Raw genomic sequence first — 14,440 nt, 5'->3', positions numbered from 1 at the left:
CAAACTAAAGCATGGTTGCTATTGACTAAACATGATGGACATTTGAAAAATGCCAAGTCCAGACAAATATGGTGGAAACCTTGGATCTAAATATTAGTATTCTTGTTCATCACAACCTACGAAGAAAATATAATCTCTAGAAATCAACAAGTACTTGTATTAACATGGAAACATTCAATACATTGAAAGCAGAACCCTTTGCAGAGATGAGCTGAAATTATAACTGTTTTTCTGCAAAAACCCATGGGTTTTAAATGTCACTTCTTGAAACAGGAATTGCAGGCTAAAGTTTAAGAACCCCAAGGTGGTTCAGCATTTAAACACTCAAACAGATAATGAGGGAACAAGTACCTTTGTAATCAATGGCAAATCCTGCCATGCTCACAGAAGCATCACTTCGAAAGGCCAGAAAAAGGCTATTACCACTACTCTCTATTCTCTCAGGTGACTGTGATCCTTGAAAGCTGCCAATTAGAGGGCTGTTGGAATCTTCCCCTTCATAGATATGAAGGAAATCATAGCTGGGCTCCATATGGAAACTAAAACAAAATAAGTAAGTTCAAATAAAGATAAGGTGGAAATGTTCACAAAAAAAAGATGTTAACATTAATAAGCAGTGTCCCTTTACAGCAGCATATAGAATGCAATTGTGCTGCGTGGTTTTTAACTGGAAACAATTTTGCAATTACCTTTTAAATATCAGTGCTATGACATAGTCTTGATTGACTTTAATTCTCCAGTCACATTCTTTCCCATGAGGATAAGGTTGAGGGTAGTTAGGCGATAAAATGACACCTGCTGGGCCTGTCAGATTCCCACCACAGGCAGCTGTCACAACAAGAAATAAAACAGAAAATCAAAGAGTCTTCTGCTTATTCAAACAAAAGTAACACAGATAGGAATAGTCAAGTGTCGCTTGTTTATTTGGAAATTACTTATAGCATGCTGCGTGGCATTGACCAAAAGACTAGTAGAAGGGCATCCTTAATAGTAAAGCACTCAGGATCACCTAAGGGCTTTAAGTCAACTCGGCCTCTACTATTTCACATCTTTCTAACACACCCAGGATAGCTCCTTACATGTACCACTGGACCACTAGCACTTTAAAGTTACTCCTTTACTAAGGGGTGTCTGCATGCACTGATTTATGAGTGAAATACATTTAGCCATTAGGCTTCATTTGTGCTGGTAAAGGCTGTATCTGCCAATAGTGAAGCAGCTTCTTCTGAAAGAGGGAGAATAATAGCATCTGCCAAGGTACATTACATGTTTTCCCTAGTTGTGGAGCAGTGCTCATTGCACAGGATCTCAGAATGCACAATGCAGACAGTATGTGCCACCTGGCTGCACAGACTGAAATCTAATTACTGGCAGAGTTCTACCTGCCCAACGTGCCAGTTTCGAAATACAGTATGGTCTGCCCTCATGACTCATTTTGCTTTCTGGATGCTACATTGGATCCTGCATGACGCAGTTCCTTGTGTTGGAAGCACCTGACCCTATCAATCACTTGATGATCTATTATGGCCTATTATGGGGTAGATTAGATTAGATTACTTACAGTGTGGAAACAGGTCCTTCTGCCCAACAAGTCCACACCAACCTGCCAAAGAGCAACTCACCCAGACCCATTCCCCTACATTTACCCCTTCACCTAACACTACGGGCAATTTAGCATGGCCAATTCACCTAACCTGCACATCTTTAGATTATGGGAGGAAACCGGAGCACCCGGAGGAAATCCACGCAGACACGGGAAGAATGTGCAAACTCCATACAGACGGTCGCCCAAGGCAGGAATTGAACCCGGGTCTCTGGCGCTGTGAGTTATAAGGCCACAACTTCTAAAATACATACTCGTCTATCACCAAATGATATTCTCATATATGTGGTGAACAACCGCACTTGATAACGTCAATTTTAGTACATGTTTTTGATACTTTATACCGTTGCTAAATAAATGTGCAATTTGTTTATTCAACAGAAATGACAAATAAACCTAAAACATTCCTTTATCAATTATCAATTCAGTTTTTTTGGGAGAAACAAAGTAAAAGCACACAGGGAAAATGTATATTTCAGTAGAAATTTATCATTACATCAAACGTTTTGTGAAAAATAAGCCCTGAAACTTACTCTCAGCCAGAGCAAGCTTTGCGTAATGATGATTTTAATGGAATTATTTTTCCATTATTTTGATATTTAGTTTTTGGCTATTGGATAGCCAACAGCAAATTGCCAACTGGAAATGACAGCAATTTACCATCTTGAAATAAAAAAAATCTTAAAAGGAGTGACACAGCTCTCCAAATATCAATTAGGATTTTTCTTACATTTGCTTGTGGAAAAGCCAGCACTCTTTTTTTCATTCTGAGTTTCTTGCCAGAAGGTTGAGAGCATTAAATTCTGCCCTGTGCTGGTTTGAAACCCTTACCAGACACAAAACTCAAACCCTGTCCAAGTATACTCAAACTGATATGATGATTATCAAAAATATGGAGACACAAATTTTGAATCCCGGTCAGGCCAAAAGGATAAAAAGGTAGATTTGCTAACTAACATTGGTTGGAGACTCACATTAAAGTGTAATGCAAAGGAACTTTAATCCCACTATTGAGGAGGAGCATAAACAGGAGGGATAACAACAAAAAGTATGCATTTTGTAGTAGAAAATTAAAGGCAAGTATAAGCTATATTTTAGCTTGAATGGATTAAAATGTATGCAAAATCTGTTAAACAATGGAGCAAATTAAATCGGGGTAAAATTGCATTTCAATGGTGTTACAAAACAAGTGGTAGTGTTGCAAATGGCTATTTTACAACCAATTTAAATTTCAGTTGAATACAGGTGAATAATCAACCTGCTATCCATTATTTTTCACGCCTGATGTAGTCTCATTTTAGCCCCTCAATGTTAGTGGTGCCTGTATGCAGAAGACTGAGCTTATAATTGGGGCAAAATCCGACCTCAAGCAAATGGAAATGTCAATGGCATTCTAACAGCTTTTTATGCTCCACATGCATTTTCGATTTCAGGGATCCTCGACTCGTCCCATTATTGTGCAGTGTAACTAGTGCAAGAGATTTATTACCACTCAGATCTACTCATAAACTGGCATGTTTTCTGCCTCTGGGATTTTTATGTGAATTTGAAGTATACAGGCTGCAAATTATGCTGTGCAGGTTACATGTCACAATTTTTTAGGATTAGTTACCAGATAACATGCCATGTCAATCACCTGCCCAAAAATTAATGTTATCAGAATTGCCCAGTGAGCAGTCTGACGAAGGACATGATACACCAGTCAATGACTGATATGTGGTTACCTCACAAGCGTGATATAGCTTCATGCATTTACACAAAGCAGTAATGAAAATATACAAAGAAGATGGAAGACTAACTTCTAAGACATCCAGAGGAATCAGAGATGATGTTAGTTACTTAGGAAATCAGAGAGTTTGGGAGAAAGTTGGAGATCGTAATTGGTGGGGATTGGAGTAGGAGTGATCATGGGGTGAGATTGAGGTAAAGGATTGTAGGTTTGGGGTTAGCGGACAAACACGTCTGCTGCTCCCAAACCTCAAAATGCTGTAAAGCATTTCCTTCCTTGATCTTACTCTACTTTTATTTTGCAAAGATGTCCTAACCCCAGGATACCTGGACAGAATGGTGTAACAATAAATCCTGTTAAACTGGGGTCACAAAGCCTTCTTGAACAATTGTACAAGCAGATCATTGGTAAAAGCTCTGGCTGTTTCCACCAGTCTCCCACTGATGTCACATGAAGCTAGACTCTACAGAATTTCCAAGTCTACATATTTCACAATGTTAGTCTTGGGTGTTTCTTCAACAATACTTTAATCAATTGTCACTTACCAAGTATACAGTATATTGCAAGTACGTGAGTCCCTCAAACTTGAGGCTGAAGTTTGCTCTAGCATACAGGAAGCATTTCCACACACTGATGTTTTCAGGTGTTTCAGCAGATTGCATTATATCAACAATAACTGGATAGATTATCCATGAGTGAGGGAAGAAATGGGCCATCGATTTTTCTGAATGGGAACAACTATCTTTGAGATCCCATATATTATGGGGCTTTGGTGGTGGAGGAGTAGTGTCCCTACCTCTGGTCCAGAAGACTCAGATTTAGGCCCTACCTGCCCAGATGTATCATGACATCTCTGAACAGAAACAATTAGAAAAGATCTAGAACCCAAATATTCAGTGTCTTAGTGTCAATCACACTCTTAGGAACCCAAATCACTATGTGATGGAATCTACATTTTTGGATTTGTTTTTCCCCTCTTTTCCCCATGGTTTTGACACAAAGCCATTGCAACTTAGCATCTAATTCAGGGAGTCACCAATAACTGACTGTGAATCTGGAAGGATGTGATCTCAGTATAAGAGATAATGAGACAGTGTGGTGAGCAGTCACTGGGGTGCTTTGGGACATCTTGCCTGACAACATTTTGCTGGTCATATAGAAGCCAGGAAGACCTACTGGCTGAATGCCGCTGCTGTTAACAAAAGGTGGTTAGCTATGAGAAAGAAAGGAGCAGAAATCCTTCCAAGAAAAGGTCGATGTGGAAAACTTCTCATGACTCACTAATGTCTGGGTGGTTTGCAGAGAATATCTGTGGAATCTGTTTTTGTTGCGTCTAGCATGATTTGTTAATTCAGGGGCTGTGCTTGCTGACTCCCAGGAGCATATCCACTAGTGGTCAAATGTCTCAAAGATATTTCAATAAAAAAAAGAGTTATACAAAACTGACAAACATCTGAAAATGAAAAAAAAGAGCACGTTGATGATGAAAAAAATTGTTAAAAAATTCAACTGTATGCAGTCTGAAAAAATACACAGTTGGCATTGACATATGATCATTGGTGTCAGCAGATATATTGTAATTTACGTTAATTCAGTATAAGATAGGTAGCATTGAATTTTTGCTTTGTATAACTCGTGTATAATAAAATTTCTTCTGTTGTTCGAAAGCGTGGAATCCTGATGCTTTATTCGCTAAGTAAGTAACTGGGATTTCTAATTTTATCTTTTTCAAAACAAATGTTACTGGCTCCTAATCAGATTGTAAAACTTGCAGCTTGGTATGGGTCTGTGAAAAAGTTCATCAGCCTCTGTGTAGATTTCTAACGATTCTTATTGCACCAGTGTAGCTATAATTTTCTACGTTGCTGCCACAATATATCTTCACTTTCATTCATTACTTATGTCTGAACAGTCTTCTATCAGATTCATCTTTGTTGCTGAAATGTACAAGCTGTTTTATTTGTTTGGCAAGGCATCATTCATTACCTTGAGGCATATTAAAAGGTGGAGGGTGTGAGACTGACTTACTGAAACAATTGTGCTTAAAAACTAAGTGGCGTGCTGGGCTATTTCAGGGGATATTAAAGAGGATATTAAAAGACAAGATAAACAGTTTTCAGGTAGAGGAGTCTAACAAGTTGGATTGAGTGAACAATTTGGCAGTTTCCATGGTTAATATTTAACAATACCCCAAAGATTGCCAGATTTGTTGAACTCAATTTTACAACATGCCATGGTAATAGCTCTGCAACACTGGGTTCAGAGCCCATGGGTATAAATTGCCACTGTAATCAATACACAACAGTATTGACCTGCAAAAGCAGAGGTGTCCAAGTGGGCTCCCTACAGAAAGGAATGCAAGAATAATAGAAATGAAACTTACTACACAAGTATGCCACAGATTGACAGGTCAACTGGAGAGATTGGACAAGGAATATATGAGTCAAGTAAACAAAGTATGCAGGAACAGATCAAGTATTATGAATATCTTATTGTATTAGCAATAATGTTTGAAACCAACAATAACCACATAAGACTTGCAAACATAAGTCTTTCATAGCAGTCTTTAGGTATGCCTTTGCAAGCCAACGCACACGTCTATGGATATATTTGAAGAACAGCAGTAGAGTTCCCTCAAGTATCTTGAACAATACATATTTCTCAACCATCATCATTGAAGATCTCAGAATATTCTCCAATCAGTAATGTGGAACACTAGATGAAGCCTGTGTATAATACTGTCCAATGAAACCTTCGTAGTGGTATTACCAAATAGATGCAGAGATCAGAAAATAGCACATTGGTATGTTATAAAGAAATCATGCAGAATACCTTAGTAGACCCAGCTGTTTTGCTAAGAGCTATGTACTAAATGAATCATACAGTTAGAGGCTCTTCAAGAAGCAAAAGGATAAATCTTAAATAACACACAATTGGACACGAGATATGCATTTTGAGTTGTTCTAAAATCTTGTCAAACCTGAGAAAGCAGTTTTCCAAAGCTTTGTGCTTTTCTTTAATGTTTATTTTTCTATAATTTTATGCCATATGTCAACATAATGTGGGTTGATGTGGAGAGTTCTGGCAATGATATTCCCTCACTGGAGGGCAAACATTTAAAGATATCAGACAGAACAGTCCTTAGAGCACAAAGGCCGACAAAAACAACGATAGGAAAAAAACATAGCATGCACTGTTGAAAAAGATCATAATCCCATGAAACTTCAAAGGGATTTTTTTTAAACTTTGTACTGATTTATTTATATATTTGAGAGTCAAGTGAATGAAGGGTTTTGTTACGGTCAGCATATATTCGGTTTATTAGGGTATGACTCAAGGCATTATAAAATTCCCAGCCTGGAACCGTGGTAACTCGATGAAAAATAAATATCAAAGTCAACATTTTCAATCAGTATCACCCTTTGATCACTCATCTGAATCAGACGTGTACAAATCTCACAAAGAAACTTAAAATGCATTTTCTAAAAGAAAAGCAGAACAAATAAACAAACAAATCATTCCCTCGCTGACAACAAATATCCTCCATTCAAAATGGGTACAAACTTTGAATTTAAAAACTTGGAAGTAGTTAGAAGATTGAAGGGGGCAGCTGTGCAATTGGACAGACAATGTTTTTATATCCAAAGCATGAGAACTATAAGTATGAGAATTCGTGTGTTCGAATTTAACATTTGTAGTTGTTAATGTTCACAATAATAGGAGAACTCAGCCCTGTGGAACACTCCTGTGCAATATGTGGGAAATCAGCAACACTTCCAGTCTCCATGGTGACTGCTTATGCAGGAATGTGTTCAGCTGCAGCTCCTGATTTGTCTCATGGAGAAGCTGGTACTGCAGTTGGACTCATATGGAGCATCCATGAAGCTGCAAATATCGTGGATAGCATGTTTAGTGAGTTGGTCTCACCACTCATATAGTGAAGGGAAGACAGAAAAGAGTTTGGTGACCACCAGGAAGACAAATATCCTGTTTTGGGTACTATTGAGAGTGGGTGGCCACTCAGGGGAAAGCAACAGCAATAGCCAGGTCAGTGGCATCATAACTGGCAGCATTTTTACAGCAGGTAGGGTCAAAATGTAGGTCAACAGTAGTGACAGGGTCTCTACAGTCAGGAGCACAGATAGTGCTTTCTGTGGCTGTGAGCGAGACTCCAGGATGTTCTGTTGTCTCTATGGTGCCAGAGTCAAGGATGTCTATGACCGAGCACAAAATATCTGAAATGGGAGAGTGAGGAGCCAGAGGTTGTGGTCCATAGTGGTACTAATGACATGGACAGAAAGAGAGATGAAATCCTGCAAAGTGAGTTCAGGGAGATATGTAGGAAGTTGAAAAACAGGACCGCTAGGGTTGTAATCTTGGGATTATTCCCTTTGCCATGCTAGCGAGTTCATAAATAGTAAGATAACATAAATGGATGATTGGCTAAAGAGCTGGTGTAACAGGGAGGTCTTCAGATATCTGGATCATTGGGATATCTTCCAGAGCAGATGAGATCTGTACAAGAAGGATGCATTCCACCTAAACTGGAGGGGCATCAATATCCTGGCAGGAAGCTTTGTTAGTGCCTTTTGGGAGGGTTTAAAATAGCATGGCAGTAGGTGGGAAACAGAGCAGTAGGTCAGTATGTGGAGTGATTGAAGAGAAGATGAATGTTAAGTCAAGTAAGTCCCACAGAAAGAACAGGCAGAACCAAGTTAATGAACACAGTGGCACTGGCAGACTGAAGTGTATTTACTTTAATGCAAGGAGTACAATAGTTAAAGCAGAGAACCATAACGCCTGGATTAGTACATGGAACTACAATGTGATAGCTATTATAGAAATTGGTTGAGGGAAAGGCAGGACTGGCATCGCAATATTCCAGAAGTTAGATGTTTCAGGTGAGACAGAGAGGGAAGTAAAAGAGATTGGGAAGTTGCATTACTGATTAAAGAGAATGTCACAGTCATACTGAGAGTGAACATCTTGGAGGGCTCACGTAGTGAGGCTATATGGGTGGAACTCAGGGATAAGAAAGATGTAATCATTATGGTGGAGTTTGACCTCCGATAGCCAGCAGAGATAGACAGAGTGGAAATGTCAAACAAAGGGAGGCATGGGATTAAGGTATGAGGGAAAAAGTTTACGGGAGATAGTACAAGGAAAGCTTTTTACATGGAGGGATGGTAGATGCTTGGAATATACTGCCAGAGGTGGTGGAGGTGGATACAGTAGCAGCATTTGAGAGGCACATAACACATGAACAGGCAGGGACTGGGTGTGGGGAGGGAATATGGACCATGTGCAGGCAGATGGGATTAATTTAGAATGGCATCATGATTGGCACAGACATGATAGGTCAAAGGACCTGCTCTTGTGCTACATTCTATGATTTACTTTTTTTTGAGGAGGACTGAACTCATATTCAAGATGACTTACATCTTGCTACAACCAAATAAGGAGGAGTGAATCAATTCCTCTCTTTTAAACCTCCCTTTATTGGCAGGAGCAAAGATTTGTAAATATTTCTAGCATGCAGCAGAATCCCCAGAAGAAAAGAAAACGTAAAAGAAATGCTATATCTTAAAGAAACATAGTAGACATACTGGAGTTCCATTTCGAACTGTACACAAGTTCAGTCAAACCATTCGGTGCCATTCACAACTGTTTTACTGACTTTTTCTCTCAGTCACACTTCAATTAAAATGCAGTTCAACTACTCAAAAATGAAGGAGCCAATTAGAAAATATCATTGAGTGAAAAAGAGAGGATTTTTATTACTTACAAACTACAAGAAAAATAATAAGATGAGATAATTAACCTCTAAAAACCATAACAATCTTCCTTTCCGAAAGGTATACCTCCAACTAGGCAAGAGCAGAAGACCATAAGATATACCATTAGAATTAGGCCATTCAGCCCATTGAGTCTGCTCCACCATTCAATTGTGACAGTTATGCTTCTCAAATCCATTCTCTTGCCTTCTCTCTGTAATTCTTATTGATCAAGAATCTATCTACATCTGTCTTAAATGCATTAAATGACTTGGCCTCTACAGCTTTTTGTGACAATCAGTTCCACAGATTCACCATGAGTATTCCAGCAAAAGAAATTCCTCGGGATCACAGTTCTAAAGGGTCATCCCCTCGCTCTGAGGCTGTGCTGTCACACCCTCACATTCCCATTGATTCCCATCGAATCCAGTTTGTTGGTGCAGTCAAATTCTGCTGTCGCTTTCCAGTACAGTCACCTCCACTTCCCCTCTTAAGTACAGCTCTTTGTCCATGTCTGGACCAAGGCTATAGCGACATGTGAACCCAAGTGGCCTTTGTGAAACCTGAACTGAGTGTCAGTAGGTTATTTGTGATGAAAGACTACTGGTGACTGCACCTTCGTCACTTTACTGATCATCCAGAATAGACTGATTAGATGATAAGAGGCGATATTGAGTTTACATTGCTTCTGGATGACAGGACACACTTGGGCACTTTGCACATTGCCAGCTTGATGCCAGTATTGTAATGCTACTGGTAGAGTGTGATGAGGAATGTAGTTAATCCTTCTTCTGTAATGTTAGAGACCTCAGGAGGAAGCTGAGATAGATTATCCAGTTGGGACTTCTGGCTGAAGATTTTGCAAATGCATCAAGCTTTGTCTTTTGCACCGATGTCCTACTCTACGCAATCACTAAGGATGTGATATTTGTGGAGTTTCCTCATGCTGCAAGTTGATTAGTTGTCCACCTCCATACACAACTGGATATGGCAGGACTGCAGACTTTAGATCTGGACATCTGGTTGTATGAACACTTAGCTGTGTCTATGACCTGCTGCTTCATACACAAGTAACCCTGTGCTGCAGCTTTACTAGTTTGACACATCATCTTTCTATTTGTCTGGTGTTGCTCTTTGCATGCCATCCTGTACTCTTCATCGAACCATGAGTCATCCTCTGGATGAGTGGTAATGGTAGGGTGGGAGCTATGCCAGGCCATGAGGTTAAGAGATTGTGATTGAATCCAGTTCTGTTGTTGCTGCACCTCATTGGTCTGAGTGCTGAGTTGTTAGATTTGTTTGAAATCTATCCCATTTAGCACAATGGTAGTACCAGATAACCAGATGGAGGGAGTCCTCAATTAGTCTCCACAAGAAATATGTGGTGCTCACTCCTATTGATGGTCAGATTTATACGCCATAGGTGGATTGATAAGTTTTTACTCTTGTTGGTGCACCCCTCACAATCTTAGTCGAACAGCTGTGTCTTTTAGACCTTGTGCAACCCACTGAGAAAAATGTTTGTGCCCTTGGCAATCCTCGGTACATTCTTCTGGTCTGTCCGTGATGCTGTTTGTAATGTATGTTTCGCTGAGTTTGGTGATGGCAGGCTGTTTTGTGATTTACCTATGTGTCAGCTTTCTGAATTTTGGCACAAGTACTTCATTTTGCTAAGATGGGTTGTGCAGAGTCGACAGGATGGTGCGTGTTGTCCTTTCTAGTATTATGTTTGATGCTCGGTGATTCATCTGGCTTTATGGTTTTATTAGTGGTTATTATTTCAAGTGGTTTGATGGATTGGAGTGGTCTCTAGACTACTTCAGAAAACATGCACGAGTAAACCACTTTTCTGTGGATCAGGCATCACATGTAGGCCAGAGCAGGTGAGATTTTCCTTTCTAAAAAATGCCACCATCGTGAATCATAACCCTGGATTACTTAGGACCATACTGCATTTTTGTTTCCCCAACAAAAAAGACTGGATACAGTCAAAGATCACTGCAAATGCAAATCTGCAACTTGGAATGTTACACCAAAAGCTTCAATGGAGAAATTCAAATCAAACTGAACTGTAACCTGTAGTCAGTATATCAGACTATGAACAAAGTGGAGTCAAAAAGGGTGGCGCTGGAAAAGCACAGCAGGTCAGGCAGCATTCGAGGAGCAGAACAATCACCATTTTGGGCATAAGCCCTTCATCCTGAGGGCTTATGTCCAAAATGTCAATTGTCCTGCTCCTTGGATGCTGCCTGACCTACTGTGCTTTTCCAGCACCACACTTTTCGACTCAGACTCTACAGCATCTGCAGTCCTCACTTTCTCCTGTAAGCAAGGTGGCAAAAGAACACAGCAGTCTGGGCAAGAGACATGTTTGCATTTTTTTCCTTTCAAGAATACCTAAAGACAGGGATCAAAAGTGAGTCTTTATCCTGGTATGTTAGTGGGCTGAGGTGCTCATATTTATAAGCCTGATGTTAATATGCTGATGTGCAGTGACAGTCCCCATTGAAGAACTCTCCACTAGTCACTTCTGCACTACAGGAAACAATTCTCTCACTGAGAGCTGGGAGCTAGTTACCAAGTTATTTCTAAAAGAAAAACCAAAAGTGTTTGAGCTAACCTGAAAAGAAAGCGTCTCAACATTGACTGCTCAATGATCAAAATTTCACCATCTACACATCACAAATGGCCCAGGGCCTGATCTGAATAAATTTTAACATTTTTTGGACCCATGTCTCCTTTCTAACCTCTGTGCATGGGTGTTGCTTCTGCTCTGGTAGTGACTAACAAATATATTCTTTTGTTTAGTAAATTGGCTCCTATTAAAAATCCAAATTCCTTCGGTCTGGGAAAAGGGAGGGAATACTTCTTTAAAATAAAACCCCAACAAGAATTTGCTGGAAAAGTTCATCGGGTCTGGCAGAGAAGTGAAAAGAAATCAGAGGTACTGTTTTGGGCCCGGTGAACTTTCCTCAGAACTGATGGTAGCTTGGAAAATTTCATTTTATATGCAAAACAATGTAAGGGGAGAGGGTTAAGCATAAACAATAGGTGGGGATAGAGACCGAAGAGAGAGAAGAACAATTGGACCGACAAGGGAGGAGATAGCGATCTGGCTAGGAGGGCGAATAGCGATTAATGGAGAGTGTTTGTGGGTAACAATGGGAAAATAACTTACTTAAAATTACTTTGTTGTGACCAACTGAGGGATCAGGTGAATAGAGAAGGGGAGTCTGTTCATCCTCATTCAAGAGTTTGGCAATTTGGGGTGTCTTTCGAGATCCATAAGAAATTGGGGAGCTTCACTCAAGGAGTTAGGCAGTAGATTAAAAACCAAGATCTCAAAGGTTCCAACTTCTGGAATACTCTTAGTGTCACATACGAGTACAGAAGTAGGATAACAGGACGAATGAATGTGTGGCTCAAGTGTTGGTGCGGAAGAGAGTTTCAGATTCCTGGATGACCCGGAACATTTCTGGGGAGGATGGGACCTGTTCAAGCAGGATAGTCTGCACCTGAAACAGAATGGGAACAACATCCTTGACCATGAGTTGCCAGTGGGAGGGGTTAACTAGAGATTCTGGGTTCTTGGTGGCTTCTGGTTCGATGAGACGGACCTAGTGCCGACTCATGGCTGCTGCGGCAGAGGTGAATTTGGGTTCCCGGCACGAGATCTGACGGCATCAGCAGCAGCCAAATTGGTGAGGTGGGCCGGAAGCAGACTCACAGCGGTGGCAGAGTTTGAGGTTGGGCCCGTGTGGGACTCAGTGGCATTGGTGGTGTCTACAATGGCAAGGTTAATCGAGGACTCATAATGGTGAGGACACTAGTGAAAGTAAGATGGCACCAAAGAGTGGCAACGTTTGTTCCAGTGGTGGCAGCGCAGTGAAGGCAACTCATGCATGGCAATGATGGCCAATGACAGAGTTCTTAACAAGGAGGACTGTAAAGATAGACGCATTTCTTTATTTCTTTATTCTTCTGCGTTTATATGCTTTGTTTTGCATTATGTTTCTGTGTTTTAAGATCGTGGAGAAAGTGGTGACACTGTACATTTTCACCGTATTTTGTAACAAAATATACATGACAATAAATCAATCAAATCAAATCAAATCAAAATAATCAACAGAGGCCCCACTGGAGTATAGAAAATGTAGGGGAGAACTTAAAAAAGCAATTAGTTGAGCAAAGAGTAGCATGAGAAAACACTGGCAGCTGAGATGAGTGTGAATGCCAATGGATTCTACAATTAAATCAGGAGAACAGCATAACTAGAAAGACTGGGGCCCATTTGGGTCCAAAAGCACTGTGTATGGAGCTAGAAGACAGTGATAGGCTGTTAAGTTAATACCTCACATTGGTCTTCACTTGAGAGAAGGAGGATGTAGATACAGAATTCAGGTTAATGGAGTGTGAGTTCTTGAGCAGATTCACAGAGGAAGATTGGAGGTTTTGGAGTGCATAGATTGGACAAATCCCCAGGTCCACATGAATTGTATCCCAGGCTGCTGTGGGAGATGAGGGAGAAAACTACAAGGGCTCTGACCCAAATTTTTAAGTCCTCTCTAAAAGGTGCCAGGGAACAGGAGGACAGCTAATGTGGTTTCACTCTTCAAGAAGGGTGGTAGAGATAAACCAGGGAGTTACAGACCAGTGCACTTCACATCAGTGGTCGGGAAACTACAGAGAAAATTCTGAAGGAGAGATTAATTTCCACTTGAAAAAGCAAGGTTTGATCAGGGATAGTCAGCATGGTTTTGTCAGAGGAAGGTCATGCCAAACAAATTTGATTGAAATTTTCAAGGTGGTGACCAGAGTATAGATGAAAGTTGTGGCAGTTGACGTAGTTGACAGGGTGCCAAATGGGAGATTGATAAAGACAGAAGCCCATGGGATCAACAGTAACCTGGCATATTGAATCCATAACTGGCTTAGTGGCATGAGACAGAGGGTGGTGGTAGAGGCTGTTGGTGTGACTGGAGGCCAGTGTCAAGTAGCACACCACATGGATCAATGTTGGGTCAGATCTGTGTTTAATTCACACTGAATTATGACAGCCTCCTTGTTTTTTTAACGGTACACTCCACAGCATTATCCTTTTCTGTGTGGTGTTTTTTTTTCCTCTAACAGAACCATTTTGCATATTTGTAGCTCTATTTGATAAATTTTGATTGACATTATTAGAATAGTGGCATCGATTACTGATGTAATAAATATTATTTTCTGCAAAATAAACGTTAAACTAAAAACAAGAAAATGTGTATCGCAGAAGTTCACAGCAAACAAATTTTACAATTGCTGTCATGTAAACAATCCTTACAACTGACATGCCTG

General features: G+C 40.2%; 1 protein-coding gene across 1 annotated transcript in view; it reads right to left on the bottom strand.

Moving 5' to 3' along the window:
• Nucleotides 1-14,440, bottom strand: part of LOC122548600 (CUB and sushi domain-containing protein 1-like) — a 2,366,391-nt gene that overhangs the window by 377,002 nt on the left and 1,974,949 nt on the right. Inside the window, exons 28-29 of the mRNA XM_043687435.1 lie at nucleotides 690-828; nucleotides 352-539 (exon numbers count right to left, since the gene is read on the bottom strand). Of these exons, the coding sequence (XP_043543370.1) occupies nucleotides 352-539; nucleotides 690-828 (327 nt within the window). The remainder of the gene's footprint in view (nucleotides 1-351; nucleotides 540-689; nucleotides 829-14,440) is intronic.

The sequence above is a fragment of the Chiloscyllium plagiosum genome, chromosome 3, assembly GCF_004010195.1.
Source record: "Chiloscyllium plagiosum isolate BGI_BamShark_2017 chromosome 3, ASM401019v2, whole genome shotgun sequence".
Lineage (NCBI taxonomy): Eukaryota > Metazoa > Chordata > Chondrichthyes > Orectolobiformes > Hemiscylliidae > Chiloscyllium > Chiloscyllium plagiosum.
This window is presented reverse-complemented; position numbering and strand designations above follow the sequence as displayed.